The sequence below is a fragment of the Sphaerodactylus townsendi genome, linkage group LG01 (genome assembly GCF_021028975.2).
Source record: "Sphaerodactylus townsendi isolate TG3544 linkage group LG01, MPM_Stown_v2.3, whole genome shotgun sequence".
NCBI lineage: Eukaryota > Metazoa > Chordata > Lepidosauria > Squamata > Sphaerodactylidae > Sphaerodactylus > Sphaerodactylus townsendi.
The window spans coordinates 142,554,198-142,573,429 of record NC_059425.1 but is presented as its reverse complement, the minus strand read 5'-3'; the positions used below and the strand labels follow the sequence as shown (position 1 = coordinate 142,573,429).

Genomic DNA, 19,232 nt, shown 5'->3' with positions numbered 1-19,232 from the left:
CGCGTGAAGCTTGGTGTTTTTTTTAATAGTCGGGTTCCTACCGGCACTATTGCTGATTGGATCCAGTTGCAGGATCCCAGGTGAAGCGTCTAAACGCTTGGAATACGCTACCGTGCGGGAGGCAGCCCACGCATGAAACCTGCCACTTTCGTCCGCCAAGAGCAAGCGGCCAGCCGCCCCCACCGAGACCACCTCTGAGCGCCGTCGTCGGTTGGGATTGTGCCTTTACTGCGGAGGACCAAGGTCATCTGCTTGCCGTAACTGTCAGAAGAAACAAAAACCAACGGCATTCATGCAGCACCCATGACGGTAAGCACGCAAGTGCGGGGCAGCCTCGGCAACAGGCTCTTCCACAAAGAAGCGGTCATCGAAGGCTGAAAGCCAGAGGAGGAGGAAGCAGCTGTTTGCCTTTTCTTCAGCCCCGTGGATGAATGGGTCCAGAGCTCTGTGGCCCAGCGGTGGCGGTGAAGGCAGCAGCTCCCATTACTGTCCAAAGCGTTTCTGGCCAACCCGTAAACATACTCGCATTATAGCCTTCGGCCCTTGTGGATTCTGGCTGCTCCCATTGCTTAATGCGGCCCCAGACGGTGGCAGAGAGGAGCTAGGTCTGGACCAAATTCCCTGGCTAAGCCCATACCATTCACCCAAATGGGCGGCAACCCTCGGGGAACGAAAGGACGGCCCAGTTCAAAGAAACAACCGGTTCTCCTCCGTTCGCCACGACCGTTGGGAGAAAATTAGTTTTATTTTGGCGCCAGTGAAAGCCAAAGCACTCCATAGTTTTGGGCATGCCATGGTTATTGTTACATGAACCAAAGTTCATTTGGAAAGAACGGATCTTAAATTCTACACTGACACCTCCCTACCGCGGTGAACACATTGAATTGGGTGGAAAAGCTCAACTTCTCCTGACACACCACCCTCCCTGGCTGTCATCAGGCGTTGCTTCCCGATTCTATTGGCATCCCACCGGCGTACCATGATCTAGCCAGAGTTTTTTCAGGAGCAAAGGAATGCGATCAGTTGCTTTACCCCATAGAGACACTGACGCGCTGCAAAATCGATTATACAGCCAGAGCAACTGCCCAAAGAGGTAGAATCTACCGTATGGAGTCCCCAATGAGGAGAAGGAACTTCGTGCCTTCTTGGACAAGAACCTCGCTCGCCCAGGTTCATACGGCGGAACGCTACCAAACACACACAGCTGCTCCCGTTTTGTTTGTAGCCAAAAAGAAAGATGGGTCTTTTCTGACTTTGCACAGATTATCCGAGGTCTCAATGCAGTCTCTCCCTGTCCCGTAATAAATATCCTTTGCCTTTGATCAAAGGACCTTTTAGATGCACACTGGGCAAAGGGCGCATCTTTACTAAATTAGACTTGAGAGAAGCTTTTACTACAGGGTCAGAATTGCTAGAAGAGCTATGAACACTTGACTGCGTTTAACACAAAGTTTGGACCTTGGTTGCGAATACTTAATAATGCCATTCGGGTTAAGTCTGGGGCCCCGGGGCTTTATAGCCCCTCATCAGCTGTGAAGTTCTCCATGATTTATTGGCCTACAGAAGGGAGTTGTGGTATACTTAGGCGGCGTTTTAATTCCTATTCTAAACCATAGAAGAGCATGAAGCATTGGTTGGGAGGTGATTGAAGCGCTTGCTCCAACAACTCTCTCTTTGCCAAACTCTCCAAATGTAACTGTTTCCACCAGACCTCCATTGACTATTTGGGTTACCGGATCAAGCCCGAGGGGCTTAAAAATGGATCCTGCTAACACGGTGGCTGGTCCTCAATGGCCTGCCCCACCAACCGCGATAGAACTCCAATCTTTTTCTGGGTTTTGCTAATTTCTATGGTAGACTTTATACCCCAATTAAGCTGAGCTGACTCTCCCTCTCCACAGACCTCTTACAGCACTAAGGGTAAAGATCCACTGTATCCGCCAAGCCAGGGGCCCCCCTTTCCTGGTCTGAAGAATGTCAGGAACAACCTTTCAGCTCTTAAAGTCTGGCTTTACCACCCGAACCTATCCTAAAGCACCTGACCCAGATCTCCCGTTTGTGTGGTTCCGCGTGGATGCCTCGGACAAAGCGCTTGGGAGCAGCCCTTATTTGCAGAAGAGAGAAATAAAGATGGTAGGCTGGTTCCGTGTGCTTATTTATCAAAGAAATTCTCGGTGCTGAACTCAGCAGCTGGACTGTGGGGATAAAGAGACTGCAGCCATCAAAGTAGCACTCTCCCACTTGGCGCCACTGGCTGGAGGGGCTAAACACCCCTTTCAGGTTTGGTCCGGATCACACAAAACCTGGCCGCTCTTTCCACCCCCCCCTCAAGATGTCCGCCGAAAACAACTCCGTTGGAGCCGATTTCCTTTCTACGGTTCTCTCTTTCACAGTCCATTTTTTCCCCGGGAAAACCAATAAACTGGCTGTGGCGGCTCTCGCGCCTACAGGGAGGAGGAGGGGTGGAGCGCTGCCTTCTGAGACATTCCGCGCACTGTTCTCTCTCTCCCCCCTCCCAGATTAGGACTGGCTGTCACCCGATCTCAAAGCGTCCACTCCTCCTTCACGCCCATTCCTAGTCTCGTCTCTCCTTTCCTGCGGGAACTTCGAGGAGGCCGGGGAACTGCCGCGAGCCTCCAGGGAGAAGAAACGTGATGACTCCCAATTGCGTTTGGAGAATGGAGTTTGGCGGAGAGCAGTGTTGAATGCCTCCCCCCCCCTCGCCAAAAGCAGGTTCGCGAAGCCACCTGCCCGCGATGCCAGCTCGGCTGGACATTTTGGCTTTCTGCAGAAAACTCTGCATTTACGCCGTCAGTTCTGGTGGCAGCATAATGCCGCTGCTAAGAGACATTGAAGGCGTATATTAAAGGTTGCTCTGTTTGTGCAGAAGCCAAAACCATTCGGAAGGAAAGCCCCATGGGCTGTTGAAACCTCCCGGTGGCCTCCGGCCCTTAGGGAAGTCATCTCCATGGATTTTATTACAGATTTGCCCGAAAGTCATGGCAACACGGTCTTGTGGGTGGTGGTGGACTTATTTTCCTAAACAAGCCCCATTTTATTCCATGTGCTTTCATCCCCTCCGCTCCTAAGTTAGCACGGCTGTTCATTCAACATGTTTACAGTCTACACTCCGCCCCGTTAAAGGTGGTCTCCGACCTGTGACCCCAATTCATTTTACCAAAGTTCTGGAAGGCGTTTTTGCAGGGTTATTAGGGGCCATACCAGTGATCGCCGCCACCTACCTACGTTCAAAGTGGCCCGGTGAGTGGGAAGAGCGAACAGAACCCTAGAGCACGGTATTTCACGTTATTTACCAACTTCTACCACCAAGACAATTGAGTGCGAGCTCATTCACGTTCGCGGGAATGCGCCTATAATGAAAATCACGGTTCATAGCAGTACAAAGAAAACCCCCTTTGAAGGTGGCAATGTCTGATGCGGCTCGTTCCCACGCCCGTTGCGCAGCTACCAGCGACAGCTTTGGATCCCTCAGAGTTTCAACAATGGATTTCAATCCCTAGCCCGAGGGATGAATCGAAATCCCAGACGAACCATGCCACAACAGGATAAGGACTCCCCAAGAAGCTGCAATAGGATGGCACCCATTCGGCTTTTCCTCTGCGTGTGAGAAACGGGTATGGTATGCCAAAATCTCCAGAGGGCGTGCATAAAGTTTCCAAACTAAGGCAAAGATTAGGTGGGACCTTTTTCAGATTACTAAGGCGATTGTGATGTCACTGCCGATTGGATTTGCCTAACTCTTGTGGCAATTTAATCCTGTATTTGGAACATTCCCGGTTTACTCAAAGAAGGCTCCGACTTTTATGCCTGTACGACCGCCAGCGAGGAGGACCCACCCTTCCAGCTGTTGTTATTTTGGCACTCTGTAAAATTGGCGTTGCATCTGGGACTCGCTTTCGGCAATGGCGCAATATTTAGTCTCTTGGTGTGGGATATTCCTCTGGAGTACATAATCAATGAGTTTTATTCGAAAATATTAGCATGCCCCCCGCGCCATATTTCTGCTCCACAGGCGCCTTTCCACGCAAACACCTGGGGGAGGGTCTTTAACTTTAAAGGGAGGCAGAGTGTAAAACTTTCAATAGTGTTGATATGGTAAGAACGGGCGCTTACTTCTAGTAGCGATGTTTCTTTAGCCGGGCGATGGGCCAGCCTTCATCGGCGGGAGACTTTATCTCTTGGCGGGAGATGAGGTCCTCCGTTCCATAGGAAGCAGGAGGGATGGGATGAATAGAGTTATAACCTGTGCTTCTGGCGGGAAGTGTCATTCCTGCCACGGCGTGTACTTGAGCTTTCTAAGATGTCTGAATAAACGGTCTTTTTTCACCAAAGAGCCTTTTATTTCTGCTTCTATGGAATTCCTTACAGGGGTGTGACATGGAGGCAGGCAAAGGGAATCCATCTCCAAACATCTCTCGCCTTGAAAACCCTATGGGGTCACCATAAGTCAGCTGTGACTTGATGGCACATACAAATGAACAAAAAACCAGAAAGACATTCTTACAGTGCAACTGTCCTGTCTGTGGTTCCACAGAGATAAAGTGGTTATCTGTTTTAGAACAGAGAACTGCAACCTGCTGCTCTCCAGATATTCATGGACTCCATGAACATCTGGAGAGCCGCAGGTTGCAGACCCCTGTGTTAGAAACTATCTGTCCTCCTGAAGTTAGCATCTGGTTTCTACCTCAATCAGGACTTCATCCTACCATGGGCCTTGTCCTCTTAATGATAGAAGCTCTGCCTTCAGACAACAAACCAAACTGTTGCTGGCTTCTTGGACTCTCAAGAAGGGAACAGAGTTTCTCTCATGGAGCTTCAGACAGTGGATTTATCAGACGACCAAGTTGTGCTATGAGTTTGCTCATAAGCCACTTCCATAGAGACTCCCAAGTTCATTCTACTGGAACTGTGTGGCTGCATTGGCTTTCTGTGGCTGTAGAAGGATGCTGCTTTCAGAACTCTTTGGAGCAGCCACATGCCAGATATCAGGGTTAGAACCTTCCCATCTTTTGACTGAAAAGTCATCCACTCATTCTTTGCCTTTAGCAATTGTGTCCATGTCTAGTTACATCAGTGTGATGGGCAGGGGCCACCACAAAGCAATATAAACAGGTTGCTTACCTGTAACTATAGTTTTTAAAAATAGCTTACCTTCCTTGCAACAGGTGCCTTTAACTAGCTGCAGCATTTTTTGCGGTGGAGGGGGGAAGGAGCAACTCCTCCACCTTTGGTATGTGTCTCTGCATCTCTGAGGGGACAGGATGTCTGTGCCTAAATCCATGCCCTAGCAATGTTCAATCCTTGCTCTGAACAGGCACAAAGTCCATCAGTATGAATGGACAGATGATCACTGAAAGGACAACAGTTACAAATAAGCAACCTGCCTTTCAGTAGGGAAGGGATGGATAAGGGCAATTGCAGTTCTGCTTAATAATGCTTTCATTGGATATTGGAGGGTACGAGAGGCAGTGTACACAAAAGTTTTTAATTTGGGAGGAAATCAACATAGCTTTTGTTGCGATATTCTCCAGCTGACCGTCTTTGTAAAAACACTGACAGGTGGCTGGCTGTGGTTTTGTATCCAAAGAAGGCTGAGCTTTTGCCTCTACTTTTCTCGTAACTGGTGTGTTTCCCATAATTGCACAGATTGCTGAAAAAAATGGGGAATAGATGTTTGAAGAATTGCCTGTATACAGAAGTTGCAAGGAATAGTAGAAAAAGACCCCCTCAGGGGGTAGATATAGCATCCCCCTGTGAAGAAGCAATGTATTTTTAGATCAGAGTGGTGTGTAACAGCTACCCCGAAAATCAGACATCCCCTGAAAATAAGACGTAGTAGAGGTTTTGCTGAAGTGCTAAATATAATTATCCCCCGAAAGTAAGACGTAGCAAAGGTTTTGTTTGGAAGCATGCCCGTCGACCAGAGCATGCAGCTGTGGAGTGGAAAAATAAGACATCCCCTGAAAATAAGACATAGCGCATCTTTGGGAGCAAAAATTAGTATAAGACACTGTCTTATTTTCGGGGAAACAGGGTATCTCCTAGTTCATATGTTGTTCATACATGTGGATATTGAGGGACTCCTGGTCAGTGTGCAAACCATTCTGAGTAACAAAGGATTCAGGGCACAAACCATGTTCAGATATCTTTATCATCGGACAACTTTGCTCAGCTGGTAAGCTCAGCCAACGTGGCTGCATCTCCCCTGCTCCCATTGTTTTTTTCCTGCCCATCCACATTGGCAGATTCAGTTTTGGAGATTCCTGTGGGTGATTAATCCCTTCCTGACTCCTCACCAACCACAACTTGGAGTGTGTGTGTGTGTGGATCAGTGGCATCAGGTCCATGCATGAGCCAATGATCCAAGCTGTGGCTAAAGGCCCAGGCAAATAATTGATAACCCCCCTCCCCACAAGCCCAAGATGGCGATGGCTCCAATGAGGAAGCTGTGCTTTCCAACCACCATCTGCTAATGTGTGCCAAAAGAGCCAGACCCTATCTGGCAGACTCTGAGGTGGAGGTGGTAGAGTCCCCTCTGCAGTTGCACCTCAGCACACAGGTGCAATTTGTCCCAGCAAACACTCCCCAGACACAGAGAACTCTGTATTGGTCATGTCTGTAGGTACAACTTTAGGTCAGGAGGAAGATTGGTTGCCATGGGCCAGCCTGTGGGCAGCTACCTGGACTCAGAGGACTCAGATGCAGAACCTGCTAATGCTGGGCCCTCAGAAGTGACTCCTCACGAGGAAGCAGATGAAGTGGATAAAGTGAAGCGCTAGCGAAAGGATGCCAAACACAATAGTTGGAGCTGGTCAGCTGCCTTTTCCTTGCAATTGTGCACCTTTTATTGTCTGAGAGGCAGGGTTCCATTGTCTCCAAAAGTCTTTTGTAAAGTACAAAGTCTGTTACAAGTTTCGTCTACTACAGGTTTTTGCATAAAGAGTATGGTTACAGAGCCTTAATCATATATGTCTTAATAAGTAAATCATTGAAGCAAAGTATCCTGAATTCTAGCTTTCAAGGTTCCTGATAAGATTGTTTATAACACCCTGTAGGAAACTAGCTACCTTCTCACATAGATCTGTAGAAGGGCTGTTAATAAAAAGGATGTCAAAGCTGCAACAGAAGAGTCGACTCTCAGTGCAAGAATAGGGGTTAAGAACTTGGCCTGCCTCTCTACAAAGAATGAGCAGAAGAATAAAATATGTTGTACTGTTTCAGTAGTTCCTGAATCACAAAGGCAGACTCTTTCTGCATATGATACTCTCTGGAATCTTCCAGAGAGTAGGGCAGATGGCATAGCATTAAAGCAAGTGAGAGCGTAAGCTCTGTGCTGCCTTGGATTTTGTGAGATGGGAAGATATTCAGCTATATGACTTGGTGTGTTTGAGATTCCCAGACTCAACAGGGAGCATGTCTTAGAGGCAGCACAAATAAGGTTTTGAGCCTCAGTTTCCAAAAATCTATGTTTTATGGTTCTGTAAGGAGACAGGAATGAAAGGACTGAATAGATAGGGCAGTAGAGTTTATCTTCTCGATTGTAACTAGCCAGCTAGATAAATGTGATTCAGTAAGCATCTGATAAATTAGACACGAAGGATTGGAGTTATAGTGTACGCTTTGCCTGCATCTGTGGCTGGCATCTTCAGAGGATCTGATGGTTGTGAAGCAAGTAGAATATATCTACCTGTGGAATATCCAGGGTGGGATGAAGAACCATTTGCCTGTTTAACAAGTAACAAGTGTAAAGGGTGCAATTAGCAAGTGTTATTTGCATGTGTTGAGTGGAATCCACCCATTTTAGCATATGTAAATAACAATGAAGTTGCATAATCAGTAAGGGTGTCTGCATAGTAGTTGCCTGGCATTTTAATCCATTTGATTGCTTCCTGTCTGGAGACATCCTGTGTCTGGGTGGAGTTCAGCTAACAAAATAGAGCAGTTAATCCGTTTCTAAAATGTTACGGTAATTGACATTACAAAGTTTTCTCAAAAAAGCGATTTAAATAGAGTAAAATGACTCTTCATATCTGTTGTGAGAAAAATATTATTTGTTGATACCTTAATTGGGAGATGAAAAGATTTGCTGGTTTGTTATGCCAATTATTCTAGTTGATATTTGATATTATTAGTTCAGGTATGCTGTGAAATGTAAAGACCATGAAGAATATGTACCATATATACTTGTGTATAAATCAAGTTTTTCAGCACATTTTTTGTGCTGAAAAAACCCCCCTCAACTTATACATGTCAGCTGTATTTTAAAAAATATTTTAGGGTTTTTACTTTGTCGGCTGCCAGGGGGCGCAGTTTTAAAGCTAGCAGCACCAAAATTTCAGGGTATCATTGGTTGACACTCCTGAGGATACCAGCCAAGTTTGGTAAAGTTTGGTTCAGGGGGTCCAAAGTTATGGACCCCCAAAGGGGGTTCTCCTATCCCCCATTGTTTCCAATGGGAGCTAATAGTAGTTGGGGCTGCATTTTGAGGGTCCATAACTTTGGACCCCTTGAACCAAAAATCACTAAACCTGGGTGGTATCATCAGGATAATCTCTTGCTGATACCAGCCAGGTTTGGTGATATTTGGTTCAGGGGGTCCAAAGTTATGGATCCCCAAAGTGGGTGCACAAAGTGGGTGTTTCCAATGGGAGCTAATAGTAGTTGGGGCTGCATTTTGAGGGTCCATAACTTTGGATCCCCTGAACCAACTTCACCAAACCTGGGTGGTATCATCAGGAGGGCTCCTAGAAATTCTCTGAAATGTTGGTACTGCTAACATAAACATTCCTCCCCTGACAGGTTGTGTGAATGTTCCTTCTAAAACCTGCCATGTGCAATTTTAAAAATATGTACACTAAAAATAATGAACTATTCTTTTAAAAAGCAGGGTAGTTTTGAGTCACAGTGAACAGGCATGTTCATTCCAGTTTTTATTGTAAGATCCATTGTTTAAAACCCTTCCTTACAAAAAAGCTAAGGTTTTTGTACTTTTAAAGTTATTGTTGGTACCATATTGTTCTTGTTGACCCTCTTTTCCACTTACAGAGCTAGTTTACTGTTTCTCTTTGAAATAAATATTCAAAAACATTTAACCTACTGATTCCTCAATTAATGTAATTTTATTGGAATCTATTTTTATTTTTGAAATTTACCAGTAGCTGCTGCATTTCCCACCCTCAACTTATATGCGAGTCAATAAGTTTTCCCAGTTTTTTGTGGTAAAATTAGATGCCTCGACTTATGTGCGGGTCGACTTATACACTAGTATGTTATTTGTTGTGTAACCTGTGATTTCTCTCTATAATTTCTGTCTCAAAACAAGTTTCTTGTAAAAGAAAAAGTGTTTCACATAAGTCTCTTTTCAAATGCACACATTTTTGAACAGTTTAATTTTTTTTACATCATTTATACCCAAATCTGACAATGGGAACCCCAAGTGGCTTACAACATTTCCCCTTTTTCCATTTTATCCTTATAATTTCCCTATGAGATTGGTTAGTCTGAGACTGATTGGCCAGTTATCACCAGCAAGCGTCCAGGCAGAGTGGGGATTTGAACCTGAGTGTCTTAGGTCCAAGTCCAGCCCTGTAAGCACTGTACCATACGGGCTCTATCGTACAATGAAATATGTTTTTTTTAGTCTGAAGCGCATCACTTGTGAAGACCAAGTGAAGTGTGTACTCTAGTTGATGTAGTCATATATTCAAATTACAGAACAAGGAATATAACAATGGATGTGTGAAAATAACTAGTGTGTCTTTTTCTGTCATGGTTAGATGGAATTGGAAAGAGCAATTAATATGCATCAATGAAGCATTCTGGGATTATCTGAGGCAGGTTTTGCCCAGTGGACTTGTTTTCATTACCATTCCACTTTTGGAAAGATAGTGTTACAGCTCTCTTTTAAAACTACAAAAGTATACAAGCATTTGTTGTTGGGCGAAACTTAATGTTGTTGAATCTTTTCAAGGAACCCCAGGTCAGAGTATATATTATGCCCTAAAACTGTTTGTGGAAGTTTGTAATTGACTTTTGAATTCATTACCTGTGGTGTCCCCGAGGCATGAAATAAGTCTGTGCCACTGAAGGGGGGTGTTCCCGGGTCGAAAATTGGGAGGCAACTAAAGTTGGCTCCACCCTGGGAAAGCCCCTGAAATGCCCCCCCTCCATATCAGCTTGAGTATTTACAGTGGTGGCTTGCATGCTGCTGTGGCCAGCTGATGAAGTATTTCCCTCGGCACTGGCGTCCAGTTTACACAACACTGGTGGCATGGGCACTGACACAACCCTTCCACTGCCTCCAATGCGGCTTCAGCCCCCTTCCCCCCCCCCCCACAAATTGGACTGTAAGGATTAGCAAATTAATAGATTAACAGGAAATGTTAGCATTCCATTTAGGGCCCTTCTGAGATTTATTAAGCCAGATAAGGTTTGTTAAATCTCTGTAGTAGAATTATAGACTTGGTATACTCTGAGAGGGGTGGTAAGTGAGCTTCATTTTTTTCCTATTGGTTCTGCTAAGCAATTACTGTTTTCAGAAGAGAATGTGCCAGCAGTATAAAATGTGAGAAGACTGGTTCATGGGGAAGGTTCAGGGATGCTACCTGTGCCCACTGTGGTACCCTAAAACAAGGGTGTAGGTCAGGGGTAGGGAACCTGTGGCTCTCCAGATGTTCAGGAACTACAATTCCCATCAGCCCCTACCAGCATGGCCAATTGGCCATGCTGACGAAACTGATAAATTATAATTCTGGGCTATCTGGAAAGCCTGGGATTCTAATTAGGATGAAAGAATCACGATCAATTTTTTGAGTTCCCACCCCAAAAATGTTGCCTTTTCTGCTTTGTTCAGCACTGGTATGACGAAGCAGCACCGCAGAGTGTTGGTGGAGGTGTTCCTTCACTACCTGCACAGTGGCCCAGTTTGCCTGTCTGCTCGTCCCTTTTTGACTGCCGGCACTGCTCAGAAGGCTTCCTCTTATTGGCTTCAGTGAAGTTCCAAATTATTAAAATTCTGATCCTGAAGATCCACATTCAGGTTCTGAGTTTTGGTGCTTCTTTACATGCTTAGAATGAATTCATTGCAACCCTACACAGAGATACTCTAGTTTAAACCCATTGGTTTCAGTCAGTTTAGATTGGAGTAAGTACTCATAGGAGTGCATTATTGCTTTTCCCCATTAGTTCTGCTATAGGCAGCTTTACATGTACAGATTTGCTGCTTCAGCAGTTGAATGCAACTGCCACTCTTGGTTGTCCAGTCAGCATTTTCTAAAGTCCTTCATTTATGTTGCTTGGGTGCATGTTTAAATATTTTGCTTTTTACTTGCTTAATATGATCTTAAAATATTTTATACTTGCCTTAAAAGAACAAAGGAAACCAAATAATCAATTAAAAGGTAAAGGTAGTACCCTGCTCAAGCACAGGTGGATACTGACTCAAGGGGTGACATCACATCTAGGTAGACCATGTTTACAAGGTGGTTTGTCATTGCCTACCCCATTCACCTACACTTTACCCCAGCAAGCTGGGTACTCACCTCTCTTATGATGACAGAGTCTTTGTTGAAATCTTATTTAGCTCTAAAACAATTTGGTCAAGGTACTAATTGCAACAGCTCTTTTTGGAAGTTTCAGCAATTTCCATTTACACTTCTTACTACATAGCCAAAGGGATTAGCTTTACATTTAAGCATGATTTCCCTGGGTTTCTAATATGAATTTACTTGCCCGGCTTTGATGATGTTCCTGACTTTTCATTCCTGATTGAAAGGTTATTCACACATATTAATTGTGAATCCTAAAAAGTTATTGAAAAACTTGCCAGAGGGTTGGACATGAAAAGCCACTTTGTTTCTAAATTGATGATTTATAACCATTCACTAGCAACTTGCAGACATGTCATCTTTTACATGAAGGTGTCAATCTTATTTTGGGATTCTTTAGCATTGTACATTCAGCACCAATTAATACTGAAATAGAAACACCCAGACTTGAAATATGAATTACATGCAGTAAGATTAAATTTTTCCAGAGCTGCTAACATTGCCAGTCCCTTCTCATGGGGGACTTAACAGACCAATACGAGGTGGGAGGGGACGGGTGGTAAGAGGTGCCACTACTGCACTGTCTCCAAAGAGGCAATCAGTGGTGTGGGCACTGGGGTAGAAGGATAAAATCCTCCTCCCCCCCACCCCCCAAGGAAAGCTCATAGGCACAAAATATTTATGCTGCAGCCAGGGCTGGGTTAGATGAAGCAAGGCCCTAGGCGTCAAACTTGTGGCCCTCCAGGTGTTATGGACTACAGTTCCCATCATCCCCTGCCAGCATCATGAATTTACTTGCCCACCACCACAGAATAATCTGTAGAATAATCTATGGAATATTACTGCAGGCACACAACTCAATTGGAGGTAGTTTTTTCTTTACTACCTTGGATCTGAACCAGGGTTAAACCTTGATTAAAAATCTTGGAGCTGGAGGGTAAGAAACAAACTGTTTAATCCTGCATGTCGATTCAAACATCACGGTTAACCTTCATGAACTTCAGGATTTGAACTGAGTTCCCCTGGCTCTAATCCACTGTACTAGCTCATACCTCAGGGGACTTGCCACTTTGTTAGAGTAAGTGCTGGTGCAGACATAGTAATCATCAAAAGGAGATTTGCGTAACCACAAGAAGGAGCAATTTTATCTAAATGTAGTAAGCTGCTCATGTGAAGCACATGGGTTAAGTAATTTTTCTCCATTCCACTGCAAGACCTCAAAATGCCTGTCTCCAAACACAATTGCAGGCAATGGAATCACTTTATGAAAATAGCCACTACTGGGAGTAATTAGCCCGTGTATATGTAATGGCTGGTCTGTGTACTTTAGCACCAATTATCTGAAGAACAACCTTTGCTTGTCATTTTGCTATAAGCTGTATTTTTAGAATATCACTCCACTATCTTCACGGGTACAGTACTTTACACAAAGCCTCTGTTTGCATTCTACCATAGACCTCAAAAACTTAGTAAGCCCCAGTTGGCAGTGCCCATTTTCTAAAACACAGTTAGTATATACCATGTTGGGGGTCTACTGTGTTAAAGCATCCTTCAAAAGTATGGACTTTGGTTAACTGGCATTCACAGGGAGAATGGGGGTGGCCAGTTTACCAAATATGTCAGTTAACAAAGCTAGTGGGTGAGAGGGCGGTAGCACTGTCCTGGTAGCAGCCACACTCAAAACTTGGCTGGGACCTGAAACCTGCTCCAGTGGCCAATGCTTGGTACTGCTGCCCTGTTTTACCCCACAGCAATATTTTGGATGGTAACCAAAGGGCAGCATTACCAAGCAAATGGGAGACATGTGACTCAGGTGGGCCCCTAAATGTTGGGTATGCCAGTTGACCAGGTGCTGGTTAAGAATGCTTTTACTGTGAATCTTTCTATTTGGATTGAATTTTATTCTGATGGGGGTAGCATTTATTATATTTTGACAATTTTGTTTTGAATGGAAGAGAAATCTAAATAACGATAACTGGAGAAGCTATTGAAAATGTCTTTTGGTAGAGTTTTATTTTGGTGCATTTCCTGTCTTCTCTCTGGATTTTTGAAATGTCACTCCCTTCAAGTGAGCAGTAGTTTCTGGTTCTGTTCACACACAAGCAGTGGATTGTCTGAATTATAGCCTTTGTCAACCATGAGGGCTCGGTATCAAGTTGTCCTAGAAAACAAATTAAGTCCTGGCAGATCTTGAATTATTTTAATCTTTTTACTCCCTTAGGTCCACGATGGGCTTCCTGGAACACGGGTGTCTTTATTTGTATCAGATGTGCTGGTATACATCGAAATTTGGGTGTTCATATATCCAGGGTCAAATCTGTCAATTTGGACCAATGGACACCAGAACAAATACAGGTAAAAGTACCATGAAGTTATTTTGGGCTGGCCGGGGGGGGGGGGGGGGGATTTGGAAAGATCTGATTGAACAGTCCTAATTGGTATAGGGTATCATTTTCATTCATAAAAAAGCAAAGGGATCCTTCATGTTAGAACAATAAACCTGCAGTGCTTCAGGGACTTTGGGTCAGAGGAAGAGCATTTGCTTAGCATATAGAAGGTCTCAGGTTCAATCCCCAGTATCTCCCACTGAGCTGATCAGGTAATGGGTGATATGAAAGAACTGTACCTGCGACTCTGGAGAATTCTTCCACTCTGAGTACACAGTACTGACCTTGATGAACCAAAAAGTTTGATTTAGTATAAAGCTGCTTTGTGTGTTCATGTGTTTTCTGTTGACAGAAGGGTGCGTCTGCCATCCTCTGAAGAGGGAATTGGTTTTTCCAGATCCCTCCACACCCTACAAACCCTTTGTGCCCATCAGTATTTATGTGTCTCTGCTGAATGCTAGAGGCAGCCTTTGGGTTGGGAGTGGGTTGTCATGGCAGGGACAGAGGAGAATGTCTAGTTCTGCAACTGCAGGCCTGTGGTTCGGTGGCTACAACCCATTTAAATTAAGTATACTGGTGTGGAGTGCACTGTGCAACCATTACTGATGTTGCTTTCCTCACGTGGATTTCTGTTTTTCATGATGCGACTGTCTCGTGAAGGCTGCTTACAGGTGCTTTGTGTGATAAATGCTTCATGCAGTCAAGCATTTCATGAGTACAATATTTGTCAGCCCCATGTGTCAAGCATTATTGTATTAAATGAAAAACCTACTTGCCACTTAAATGAGTAGTGCACTGATTTCTTGCCCCCAAATATTTTCAGGTTGAAGTCCACTTTCAAGGGATATGAAATGTGCACAACTCCCCTATACCCTTTCATTTATTTGTGACTTTTCTGAGTCTGATTGGTGCCATTCTTTTCCATTCTTTTTTTAGTCATCCATAGCTGTAACAGAGGAAAGTTTTTTGTCGTATTTGTGAAAATCGCTCCTTCCCGATCCCCACCTTAAAAAAAAGAAGACATTTTCATTTCTTCATGTTTCATTGTAACTAGTTATTTGGATGTCAATCTGAAACCTTCCCTATATAAAACACTTCGCTTTGTGCTTAGATTTTATGAACTCCTTCTTTAAAAGCTGGACAGAATTTTTGACTTCATTGGATCTGTATCATTGTAACAGTTTTAGTTTTAAAAGGGCAATGTTAGTGGTCATAGAATTGTGAATGGCCTGTTCAAAACCAGAACAGCACTTAAATAACTTTTGTTGAAAGGTGGAGAAACAATGGATTCAGAACTGGGAGTTTTAAGCAAAACAGGGTGCATTAAAATTAAATCAAGCAATTCCAAAGTCAGGGTGAAAAGAGAAGGAAATCACTTTAGTTTTTGGGTTCTGACTCTCAAATTGCAGACAGGTTGCCTTGCCACTTTTCCTCACAGTCATGGCAGAAGTCCCACGAACACTCAGGGTGAAGGCCCGTGTCCGAAGATGGCCACTCTTCCACCAACTGTCTTTCTCAGTCTCCACAGGAAAATTCTTCAGCTTCTTTTGTTTTTTTCCCTCCTTTAAGAGTCCATCCCCCTCCTTCCTTTGTCCTGTTGTCAGATATCCTCTGACCCAGCCTCTCTGTGGAAGCACCTGTCTTTAGAGTAGAGTCCAGTGTTTCTAGGTCAGGACCCAATATGCATGTGAAAACATGTAATAAACTTTTTCAAATAAACAAATATTTTACCAGGTTTACGTAATATTGCGTTCATTGTCAAATTCTTGCTGGTGGTGGTTGAGGCAACAACATTAGGCTTTTGGGATAGGTGCGGAAGAGAAGCTATTATGATATACAGTGGGGGGACTTTCAGGTTTTTTTCAGGACGATTATTATTTTCTCTTCCCTGAAAGCCCCATAACCTTTTTCTGTTTCTTTCTCTTTTTGTCACCCACCAGCCAGCACACCTTTATCTGTTTCCTGTTTTCAGCTTTTCCTCTCCCTGGCAACTTCTACCTGGGACAACTGTGGCCAAGTTGCAAAATGCTGGCTTCTAGGCAGAGCCCAATTGTGTAGTAGGAAACCAGCAAGGACTTACGGGGGGGACGACCTTATTTTTTTCCTATATCTCCTTCCCCACAATTTATCTGCTTTCCCTCTTTCTGTTAATCCCCATCCTTTCACCTTTTCCTGCTCCCCACTCTCCCCACCCACCAACTTTTTATCACCTGCCAACCCTTTTTAGGCAGCCCAATCCGAATTGGGGTGGGGGGGGAGTAGAACAGTGGCCAACAGCAGCGACACGCTGGGCCGCTGACTCCAAAGGGGGAATCAGCGGCACGGGCACTAGAAGAAAGGAAGAAAACACCTCTCCCCAACTTTAGCCCCTTTCTCTGATTTTTGGATTGCATAGTAAATTATGTTATTTATTTATTTCTTTTGTACCCTGCCTTTCTCCATAATAGGGTCCCTGAACTGCTTACATCATTCTCTTTTGCATTTTATCCTCAACATCCCTGTAAGATCAGTTAGGCTGAGAATAACAGGGCCAAGGTCACCCAGTGAGTTTCCATGGCAAACAGGTGGCTTAAATCTTGGTATCTTCCATTGCCATCCAATGGGGGCTCTTACTAATGACACTTGGCTATTAACAAGAATAAAATTTGGATATAATTTACAATTTAGAATCTAGGCCGGACTTTTTCTCTACCTCTTCTACCACAGGTGACCTCACCTCTATTGACAGGGGAGATTTCTGCTCTTTTGGAAAATGAGGTATCACCTCTGTTTGAATAAAGGCTTTTATATTAGATATTTCGTCATAAATAAAAAGGGTAGGAAAGAGTTCAACATTGGACCTAAGACAACTGAGTAAGCTTCTCAGGGTGCCTAAATTTCACCTTCTTCGTTTCTGACATACTTCTACTATTCTTGGAAAATCTTTGGGTTGCCATTCTTAATTTAAAAGGCACAAATGTCCATATTTTGATTTATAAGTCACACAAAAGGTTCCTAAGATTTAAGTATGGTGGGAACCATTACCAATACACTGTACTACTATTTGTGCTTTTTACAACTCCTTAGATCTTCACTAAATATGTCTGCAGTAGTTGCATAATTGAACTTGAAATGCTACTGAATGTGCCCTTATCTTCATAATTAGTTTTTTGTGAGAACTTCTTAGCAGTCTTTACTAAATGACTTAACACTAGCTCAGGACATTCTAGGTACCTTTGATTTGGTCATTAATTGGCCATGCTGGCAGGGGCTGATGGGAATTGTAGTCCATAACATCTGGAGTGCCAAAGGTTCGCCACCACGGGCCTACATTGTATATAGACTTCATTGGAGCAGTCCTAGGCTCAGGGTCCCACAGGGCATATTTGTTCCTCCAGAGAGTGTGCTCCATTCAAACACGGGTAGCCAAGTTTAATAAACAAAGACTCCAGAAGGCCCTGTACATCCAGAAGCTATGTGGTTTAATGGCCTCCATCACAGCAGTGAGCTCATATGCCAGATGGAACATGAGGCACAAATTGGTTCATTTGTATACTAACTATTAATGTGGATCCCCAGGGGTACAAATTTTCCATCTTTAGATCTATGCTCAAATCTCTTACATGGTGGACCAGACTTGAGAACTTACTTAAGGGAATAGGGCTGGGTACATTTTCTTATGATTTAATGATATTCACAGATGCCTTGTTAAAGGTCTGGGGAGCCATGTGTACTTCCTTGCAAATATGGAGACAATGGTCATAGGCTGAGTCTAGGATGCACATCAGCCTGTTAGAATTCAGAGCCATTAGATAACTTTCTTGCCTCTCTTTCAGCTACTATTGAGGGAAAGCATCTTCTTATTGCCACAGCAGAGAGACCTCACAAATATGGCAGTGGGCCATGCAGCATGACATCTCCCTGTCTGCTATTTGTGGCAGGAGAGGATACCATGGCAGCAGAAGTGTTGAACAAAGAGTCTACAACCATGATCCTTCTGTATTGAATCCCCATATTCATAGACTTGGGGGCACCACATATAGACCTCTTTGCCATAGCGCAGATCACCAAGTGCACACAGTTTTGTTCCAGGACTGGAGTGAGCAGGGAATTATTAGGCAACACTTTCTAATTCCATTCATCGAGATGCCTATTCTATTCTTTTCTCCCTTTCCCATTGTAACACAGGGTTCTAGGCAGTGGTGGGATCCAAACATTTTAATAACAGGTTCCGATGGTGGTGGGATTCAAACAGTGGCGCCGCCGCACACACGCACCTCCAGTCCCTATTGGGCAGGGAGGTTGCTTTAGTAAACCCTTCTCGGCACTCAGAAAAAATTAGTAACCACTTCTAGAGAAGTGGTGAGAACTGGTTGGATCCCACCTCTGGTTCTAGGCAAATTGAAGGCTACAAGAAAACCTGCATTGTCATAGCATTGTGCTGGCCAAAGAAATCCCCACAATTTGGCAATTAGCTTGGGGAAATGTCAGCCTTCTTCCAGAGAGAGAAGACCTCTTCAGCATAGGGATTCTGGTTCACTGTGATGTAGCATCACTACATAGTTAGTCCAGCCATAAACCACTTGCCAGACTAGGTAGTTGAGGTCTTAATGGCTGCTTGTAAACTTTTTATGTGCAAGTCATACTCTGTGAAGTGGTCACGTTTCATGAAGTGGGTCATCAGTCAGGATGAGTATCCAACGGCTTGCCCACTACAGACTATTATTTGAGTATTAAATCCCCTTAAAAGTCAGCGGGTTAGGGACTAGCTCTATAAAGGTCCATTTGGCTGTGATCTCATCCTTTCACACTCCTGTGAACTCTTACATGATTTTTTCAGCACCGCCATCTAAAAGTTTGTCGAGGGCGCTAAATAATTTATACCCTACAATAAAGAGTCACAACTCCTCAATGCAATCTATGTCCACTTTTAGCACAAATTATCTACAAACCATTTGAATCGTTAATGAGTGGAAAGAAACCTGGAGGACTGAGCTGGGTCAGATTTATACCCTCAGTCTCATCCAGCCAGGCCTCTGTAATGCAGGTCAGGTCAGCCTGCTCATCCGGGATTGAATCCTGAGTGGTAGTAAATGTTTTATATACAGACCTCACATTCAGCAGTGGGATCTAAAGGTCAAGGAGTCCCAAGTCGGTGCAACCAGGTCTCCTTTGGATGGGGTACAGACTTGGAGGAGGAGTGATGAGATGTGAGAGTAGCCTTAGTCTATTGTTGTAATCATATTCTTAATTTTAAAAAGTGTTTCTTGCTGTTAAAAGCAAAACCAGGAGGGAATAG

At 44.1% G+C, this 19,232-nt stretch overlaps 1 protein-coding gene across 4 annotated transcripts in view; it reads left to right on the top strand.

Moving 5' to 3' along the window:
- SMAP1 (small ArfGAP 1) overlaps positions 1 to 19,232 on the top strand; it is an 89,710-nt gene that overhangs the window by 17,121 nt on the left and 53,357 nt on the right. For all 4 annotated transcript variants that reach the window (XM_048496242.1, XM_048496232.1, XM_048496223.1 and 1 more), the window contains exon 2: positions 13,789 to 13,922. In XM_048496242.1, the coding sequence (XP_048352199.1) occupies positions 13,789 to 13,922 (134 nt within the window). The remainder of the gene's footprint in view (positions 1 to 13,788; positions 13,923 to 19,232) is intronic.